At 45.5% G+C, this 9,231-nt stretch overlaps 1 protein-coding gene across 2 annotated transcripts in view; it reads left to right on the top strand.

Annotated features, from left to right (window-relative positions):
* Positions 1-710: 710 nt before the first annotated feature.
* The window catches only part of golm2 (golgi membrane protein 2), a 59,962-nt gene continuing 51,441 nt past the window's right edge, over positions 711-9,231 (top strand). For both annotated transcript variants that reach the window (XM_063190675.1, XM_063190674.1), the window contains exon 1: positions 711-1,369. In XM_063190675.1, coding sequence (XP_063046745.1) covers positions 1,043-1,369 — 327 coding nt within the window. In that variant the 5' untranslated portion in view covers positions 711-1,042. The remainder of the gene's footprint in view (positions 1,370-9,231) is intronic.

Genomic DNA, 9,231 nt, shown 5'->3' with positions numbered 1-9,231 from the left:
TCGCCTCTCTAGGATTTCCCCTCAATCAAAGTCAGCGAGGGTAAGGTTGACCTGCGTTGTCAGTTGACAAAAAACAGCTAGCTCCTCAACGCGTAGCCAGCGTTTGATGTGTCTTTTTGCTTCAGCTGTTTGGAGGAAAAGGCAGCAAGGAGCTGTAACGTTTGCTGGTTTGCAGTCACCAGACGGACTAGGCTTTGATGTTTTTATGTGCAATGCTAGCCATAGTGTCTTACTAGCAGTCAGCAAACAATCCAGGTCGTGTGATGAGGGGCAAATATGTGCTTAAGTGTAGTAGCTGGCTAAGTGTTAGGACATAAGCAACTGACTGTCTTGACCGATAGCACGTTGTGGTACTACCGGCTATGCTTGCTATTTAAAGGGTCGTTTTTCCCCGATAGCAGGCAAATACAGAAATCTCTGAACGGCAATAAATGAATCTCTGTTACTGATATGACGTGGTGCCACAGAGGACCTCGATAGTGCTTCTCCGAACCTCCCCTTAACCATCATTAAGTTTGTGTGCGAAGGGTGTTGGGAATAAACAATCCGGGTTTGGTGAATGGTCAGTTGTTTTGAGAATACGGCGCTTTTTGCATGGGATTGTCTAAAAACTGTCAAATTGTAAGCTAGCGTCTGCTTTTGTGTGCCTCCCATAGGCCACGTAGCTGCTGTCTTGTGTTCGGCTTTTTGAGACACACACACACACACACACAAGTGTTGTGCTTGTGTGGCTGTTAGCGGGCTCTGTAAGAAACGTACAAATTAGGTAAAGATTCCTCCTAATACAAGTAACAAGTCCAGTTCTACGTGGCCATCCAGATTGTCAGCATTTGGTCGGTCAAGCTTGGTGAGGAGTACTGTATTATGAAGACTGCTGGTGTGTAGCTAGCTCCTTAGCTAACGTCTCAGCCAGCCTGGCGGCGACCACCACTACACGTTACCGTGGTTAGTGTATGCAAAGAGACGTCGCATCTCGAGTCTCACTTAATTGAGAGCATCTATTTATTATTATTTATTGGATTTAAGACAGACTTGTTATAAGATGGTAGGGTTCAGCGCCAACCGACGCGGAGGCCGCTTGCCTTCCTTCATTCTCATCGGCTTGATGGTGATAATCGCCATCCTCTCGTTCAACTACTGGAGCGTGTCTAACAAACACGGGCGCCTGCTGGACGAGCTCAGCGAGGTGCAGACGCAGGTGAAGCGGACGGACGCGGCCCGGAGCCGCCTGGAGAAGCGCAACTCGGAGCTGATGGTGCAGGTGGACTCGCACAGGAAGCAGATCGAGCAGAAAGACGGAGACTTCAACGTGATGGAGGGCAAGCTGCAAGCTCGGGAGGCACTGATCAAGAAATGCACCGATGAAAAGGTGAGTGGGGTGTGTGGGTGGGGTTGTGCATAGGAAAGGGCTGTCTGAGTGAGTGAGTGAATGGGATTGGGCATGGGAAAGGGCGTGAATGAGTGGGGGTGGGCATGGGAAAAGGGCTACCTGTATGCAGTCAGCAAGGTCATTGAATGAAGAATGACAGGCCTACTTTGTTTCTAAAAACCATCCATAATGGAATACACACACACACACACACACACACACACACACACACACACACACACACACACACACACACACACACACACACACACACACACACACACACACCGTGGTTCTAATCTTCAGGAACAGCAGTTCCCTAAAATATGTGGCCCAGCCAGAGCTTCAGGTATTCAAATGCTGCAGACAGTGTTTTCCTTTTTTCCTGTCACAGTCTGTCTGCATAATTCCACAAGATCCTCTTGGTCAGGGCCAGGTTATCCATAAGGGGGGGGGCACCACAAGACACAAATTTAACAAATCTTGTTTGTTGGCTTGATTATGTCCTCTTTTGAAAGTCGCTTTGGTTATAAAGCGTCTGCCAAATGCAATGCAATGTAATGTAATGTAATGTGAAGGGGGCACCAGTAAGTTACAGTGCCCGGGGCCACCATATTGGCTTAATACGGTCCTGCTCCTGTGCTGTTGCCACAGCCATTTTCATATCTATGTTTTCCTTAACATGCAACCCAACCTTCCCAACAACACGACATGCCATTTCATGGTTGACCTCAAAGGAGAACTTTAGATGCCCACGCAAACAGAAAGCCAGTATATAGTTCACCCAGGTATGATTGGAGAGCTGGTGTTTAAAAGCCTATTTTAGACCATTCGTGGCATGAAGCACACTCGCTGTATGTGCGTGTGTGTGTACCTCCCTCCCGCCCGCTTGTGTAAACATTCCGCTGTATCCTGGACGCTCCAGGATTCCCTTCCCCACCCTGACTAAACTATTACACAGCACTCGCAGTCAAGACGCACTGTAATTACGTAAGCAAGAGTCAGGACCGTATTAAGCCAATGTGGTACCTCCGGGCACTATACCTCACTTGTGCCCCCTTTTATAAACAATATTTGTGAAGTTTGTGTCTTGTGGTGCCCCCTCAGTGGTCAAAAATGGCTGGTGCCCCTGGGCACTGTGCCACTGGCCCTTATGGATAATCCGGCCCTTGCCTGGTTAACACCAGACCTAATCACAAGTGAGATTGTCTTTCAGATCGAAACGATTGTGTAGAACTAAAGGCAGTATGGGAGTTCCCAGGCTACTCCGGCCCTGGTAAGAGTAAGTAAGAAAGTTGAGTAGGAGTCATGTATACAGTAGAGGTGTACATGAGTTCAGAAAGGAAAAGTTTAGCTATAGATGGGCTAATATTTCTCGCAGCCTTTTCACTAAAATAGCTTCAAGCTTTTTTTCCCTTGTATATTTGTAGGGCTTTTTTTTTTCCTTAATTTTATGACAGGACAGTGGAGGAGAGACAGGAAATGACTGGGAAGTTCGGCAAATGACCTCGGGCCGGAATCGAACCCGGGTTCCCATCTTAGTAACGCAGTTAGGACACGGCAGAGCCTTAAAGCTTGTTTCCTGACGTATAATGATAGGTGTTGTTATATTCTATATGGTTCTGTTTTTGTCTTTAAAAAAATATATATTTGTTTGGGCTTTTTATGCCTATTATGACAGGACAGTTACAAAGGAACAGGAAATGAGCGGGGTGAGAGAGATGGGGAAGTTTCGGCAAATGACCTAGGGCCCGAATCGAACCTGGTCGCATGGGCCATGTCTGGGCCACTTCTGTTCTATTCTGTTATCCTCTTACGTTGTGCTATCTCTGACATTCTGTTGTCTTCCATTCTATTTAGGGATGCAAACGATTAATCGACCGATCAATGCGTTAATCGATTAAAAAACATTAATCGAAATTAATCGACAATTCAACTGACAAGAGACCCAGGTGAAGTGGGAATGTGTGAGTGAGTGAGTGTGAGTGAACAGGGGTGTGAATAGTGGGAATATTTAAATCACCTTTGGATTAAAGAATTGAAATAGAATTAATTTAAATGTGGTATTTTATCTCAATTTTTAATTAAAATGTTTAGATTTAGTAGTTTTTTTTTCGAGAAACATTGAGTTTTGGGGGGGAAAACGCCGCTTATCATTAATCATAAGTCGATCGATAAGGCTATCAACTAATGATTAATGAATTAATCGATAATTTGCATCCCTAATTCTATTCTATTTGAGTCAAGTCACCGGTGTTGAACTTGGGAGCGCAGTGGGAATGAGTGAGTGAATGAATAGTGTGTGCTACTACTGCATGTGGCAGGGCTAGCTTGAACTTGGGAGCGCAGTGGGAATGAGTGAATGTGTGAGTGTGTGTTGTGAGTGAATCTGTCAGAGAAAGAACTGTAAATTTGTGTGTGTGTGTGTGTGTGCGTACGTGTGTGTGTGTGAGTGAGAGAGAGATTATTGTCAATCTCTTATTTATATGTTTTGGTTAAACTGCACATTGGAGACTGGTCAAACGCCAATTTCAAACTTCTGTGCTAACCCTGTTGCATAGATCTTTGACAATAAAGTACACTTCACTTCATGCATCTCTTGAATGGTGTGCTACTACTGCATGTGGCAGGGCTAGCTTGTACTTGTAGTGTGTCAAGTCAAGTGTGTCCTGTCCACCTATGTTGATATTGCTGCTCAAAAGGATCTCAGTCACTCTGCTGTCGGCTGGTCTGGTGAGTCTGACAGGTGTATTGTGTTAAAGGAGGCTGTGCCACTGCACACGTCACTTTGTTTGCCCAGGTAGCAAAGGAAGGCAGGCAATGATGGGAAAACGAGCTTATTTGCATGGCATTTACTTACTTGATGAACTTAGAAGAACAACACACGTGTGTGTGTGTGTGTGTGTGTGTGTGTGTGTGTGTGTGTGTGTGTGTGTGTGTGTGTGTGTGTGTGTGTGTGAGTGACAGACAGACAGACAGACAGACAGACAGACAGACAGACAGACAGACAGACAGACAGACAGACAGACAGACAGACACACAGACACACAGACACACAGACACACAGACACACAGACACACACACAGACACACAGACACACAGACAGACAGACAGACAGACAGACAGACAGACAGACAGACAGACAGACAGACAGACTCAAAATACAGACTCGGAGAGACAGACAGAGAAGGAGACTGGAAGTATGCGTGTATGTTTGTGCGTGTGTGTGTGTGTTTGTGCGTATGTGTGTGGGAGATGGTATGACAAGAGATATGGCTCAGCAAAAAAGATTGGCCTCCTTCCTCTCTTTTCTCCCTCTCCTCCTTCCTCTCTTCCCCCTCTCCTCCTTCCTCTCTTTTCTCCCTCTCCTCCTTCCTCTCTTTCCCCCTCTCCTCCTTCCTCTTCCCCCCCTCTCCTCCTTCCTCTCTTTCCCCCTCTCCTCCTTCCTCTCTTTTCTCCCTCTCCTCCTTCCTCTCTTCCCCCTCTCCTCCTTCCTCTCTTTTCTCCCTCTCCTCCTTCCTCTCTTTCCCCCTCTCCTCCTTCCTCTTCCCCCCCTCTCCTCCTTCCGCTTCCCCCCTCTCCACCTCTTAAGGGTTTAATCACCATCTTCAAGATTACCGATTCGATTACCCAATAAAAGTTGAGGTCAGGGCTACTACCATCAGCACATTTGGGGCGCATCTCAATTCTCTTCAGGAAGAGTGGGCTGTATCGCTCATTTAGGGCGCATCTCAAATCCCTATAGGAAGAGTAGGCATTTAGGGCGCATCTCAAATCCCTATAGGAAGAGTCTGGCATTTAGGGCGCATCTCAAATCCCTATAGGAAGAGTAGGCATTTAGGGCGCATCTCAAATCCCTATAGGAAGAGTCTGGCATTTAGGGCGCATCTCAAATCCCTATAGGAAGAGTCTGGCATTTAGGGCGCAAATCAAATCCCTATAGGAAGAGTAGGCATTTAGGGCACATCTCCATTCTCTTTAAAAGGAGCTGTTGCACATTTAGGACGCATCTCAATTCTCTTCAGCGAGAGTAGGCTGTAGTAGTAGCTTGGGAAATAACTCTCTGTCTGCCTTTCTTTTCATCTGTATCTTTCTGCTTTTTTTCTTTTCTTTTATTTTCTTTCCAACTCTGCAACACTCCATATTTGTCACTCTCATACACATAATTACACCTTCATAATGAGCAGTGCTTGAAGTGGGAAAAAAAGAAGTGCAGGAACCCAATTATATCATCCAAAAAGAAGAGCAGGAACCCAATTATATCATCCAAAAAGAAGAGCAGGAACCCTCGCCACTTATAAAATGCGGCGCACATGATTTTTGCAGGAACTCTGATGATAAATGAAGAGGTGGGGGAACTGAGTTCCCCTGAGTTCCCTCCCACTTCAAGGTAATGAGTGAATGTCACACTCAGACTCGCACATACAGTAGGCCTACACCTTCGAAACGAGTGAGTGTTAGTTACTCACTCTGCCACACTTCATTAAGCACCTGGTTATATGTGAAATGAACATTGACACGGCAATATGCAGAGCTGTGTGTCTGATTCTACACCCGTTCAGTGCACCTGCTCAGCTCTGCGCTGTACTCACAGGGCACACACACACACACACACACACACACACACACACACACACACACACACACACACCTGCCTTTCTCTAACTGACAGTTAGAAGAAAAACACTTGTACACTCGCACATTGCCTGTCATGTTAGGGATGCACCGATACACATTTTTTCGCTTCCGATCCGATACCGATATCTAAATTTGGATATCTGCCGATACCGATACTACTCCGATCCAATATCAAAACCACATATATGCATGGGTCTCAACTTGAGGTAGGACCAAGTAGAATATTTGGTCAGAAAAGGGAGTCAGAAGAACAGGAAAACAATTAATAAGTAGAACCTGATACCGATACACCGATACTGATATCCCATCCCTATCTCATTTACATGGCGGCTGTGAGGGAAACATTTGTGTGTGCGCGCGCACACACACACACACACACACACACAGACACACACACACACCTACCTCTGCTGCAGTATGGATAGGCATAATTGCATGGCTCGGCTGCTGTGTCCACGAGACTCATCATTTAGTATTCTGATAATGTTTGTTGCAACAAGCCGTCAAACCTAGCTAGGTATGCTTCAAGCCTACCCCAGATCTAGGTCTAACTCACTTGTAAATGTGAAAGCCCACCTGGGAAACTCCCATTGTCATTGTGACAAAGCACTCCACAGCAGACAGTGCTCACGGCACACCACAACATTGCATTTATGCCTCACCCATGCAAAGGGGCGGCCCTAATTGGCGCCCAAAGGGAGCAGTGTGTTGGGACAGTTGGTTAATTACTCCCCCAACCAACCTGGTGGGTCAGGAGTTGAACCGGCAACCTTTTGGCCCACAAGTCTGACGCCGTAACCTCAACCTCTGTTCGACTTCCGCCTAGTACCCACAGGGGAAATTGCCAGACGGGATCCGCGACGCGCAATATCGCGCTGGGGGTGTGGTCACGGATGCTCCCATTAGATTCTCCCCGGGGCTAACTACGCTGCTCACCCGACTTTCGATCCTTGCGGCGCGGCCTGTGTCTCGCAGCTGACACCGGGTAGACCGAGCGAGATAACAAACGCTGAACGGTCGTTTGCACACATTACTCACCCAATATCACAACACAGTGTGTACATGGCTTAAATGCGATTGTGTTTTGGTCCTAGATAACATTTAAGCCCCGTTATATCATTATAGAAGTACAGAAGTAGTCTAATATAAGCTTGTAGCTGCCTGGTTCTGGTAAAATGCTAACGTTAGCTTACCCGGTTAGCTCAAAACATCGAGTGATCAAATGGCAATGTGGGGTAACCTATTTGTGTTACATAAGTTCGTGGTGCATTTTTACATCAATCCCTGGTAGTCGTGACATTTTTAAGCATTTAGTGTCTTTATATTAAGCAAAAACGTGATGTTGGAAATCACAGAAATCGCCGCCATGTTTTTCAAAAAAATTTGTAACTCCCGCCCTTGCTACCCATACGCCCATCTGATTGGTTATTGGACCATCAAATTTGCATGATATAGAGAGCTCGTCTATATCAAATCGCGTCCCGCTGCGATATCGCTTCACCTCCGCGCTGTCAAGTGCGATATCACCCCCATTCAAAGTCAAGGAGAGCGTTGCGGAATTACTCTGTACGGGCCATTAGACCTATTTCAAACCTACTTCAGAACTAGACCTACCATAAGCCTATTCCAAGCCCTCTTCAGAACTAGGCCTGTTTAAAGTGTTCTTTCAGACCTGGGCCTACTTCTAACTTGTCAGAACACAAGGGTCAAAGACGTCCAAAAAGGAATTGTCATTCAGTGTAACGGATACCTTCTGCTGACTGTAACTGTAAAAAAAACAAGATTTTTAAATTGTTTCAAGTGAATGGATGACAGCCGAGGCTTTCATGAATTCACTGGAAAAAAATTAAATAAAAATAGTCATGTTTTTTACAGTTACAGTCAGCAGAAGGTATCCGTTACACTGAATGACAGTTCCTTTTTGGACGTCTTTGACCCAGAAGCAGAAAATCTGAGTGCTTCAGGGTCTTCACGTTTTTTTCCTTGGTGCTCATCGATGTAGGGCCGGCCCGAGGCATAAGCGAACTATGCGATAGCTTGGGGCCCCCATGCCACCAGGGGCCCCCCATCAGCAGCAAAGAGCAGATAAATAGCTTTCTGTTTGAGAAATTTTGCTCCAAGAAGTGCAGTGCATGATGGGTACATGATCTACAGGCAGCCTACCCATGTCCTTAGCTCCTAGGCCTCACTTGTGCAAGTAAATTAATCTTATGAAGCATCTGATGCTGAGTAGGTGGTGGTACGTGGCCCCTGGATGAAGTTTTGCTTAGGGCCCCATAAAGGCTTGGGCCGGCCCTGCATCGGTGTAGGGACTCTCAAACTTGTGCAGGATAGAGTAAATCCGAGGCACTAAAGGTTGCAATTTTTATACTCTTTATTTGGCTGTGTTTAGCCGGATCCATTTGTAACTGAGTGTGTTCCATTTGTAACTGAGCCCTGAGGAAGGTCAGTAGACCGAAAGCTTGGCCTCTTATTAAAAAGAACACAAAGGGGATTTAAGTGTGCAGACATTTTTCTTTCAATTTTATGTTTTATTTGGCTACAATGCCTACTACACGTTTCGGCCCTTATGGCCTTCTTCAGGGCGTATATCAAGAGATCTCTGTGAAAGAGATCACCACTTGAAGAAGACCGTATGGGCCTTGCAGTATTGTATTAGGAGGATCAGGAAGCGCGCTCAACACCTTGTCTTCTTATACTTTACACTGGGTGCTTAACTTCGTCAATGAATGAACTCAAATCTCAAAAGAAAGTGAATAAAGAAGCACTCATCAGATTTCTTTTTTCATTTTTAATCGCCTCACATCACAGATGTTTCGAGCTTACACCCTTCTTCAGTCTGAAATAATTTATAAAAATGTATGTATAATGTATAAAGTATAAAAAATGCAACCTTGAGTGCCTCCAATTTCGTCTCTCCTGCATAACTTCTTAATACCGGTACTTAATTACTGCTTCATATCACGGCCAACATCTTCACTGCTTCCTTCCTATCCATCTTCATCTCTTGATGCCCTGAAGTCTGACTTCTCAAGTGGTATGAATTAGGGATGTACCAAATCCTGATTTTTAAGGTTCTGCCGAGTACGGAATTCAAGGCTGAAGACTTGACCGAATAATACCGAATCCTAGTCTGATCATTAAAACCAAAACCGAGCCTCAACAAGATCGAATCCAATGGGAACCGAAGGAACCAAATCTTAGGATTTGGTACATCCATAGA

Source organism: Engraulis encrasicolus, chromosome 23 (assembly GCF_034702125.1).
Source record: "Engraulis encrasicolus isolate BLACKSEA-1 chromosome 23, IST_EnEncr_1.0, whole genome shotgun sequence".
In the NCBI taxonomy this organism is placed as follows: Eukaryota; Metazoa; Chordata; class Actinopteri; order Clupeiformes; family Engraulidae; genus Engraulis; species Engraulis encrasicolus.
Note: the sequence above shows the minus strand (reverse complement) of the source record. Positions and strands in the feature narration are given on the sequence as shown.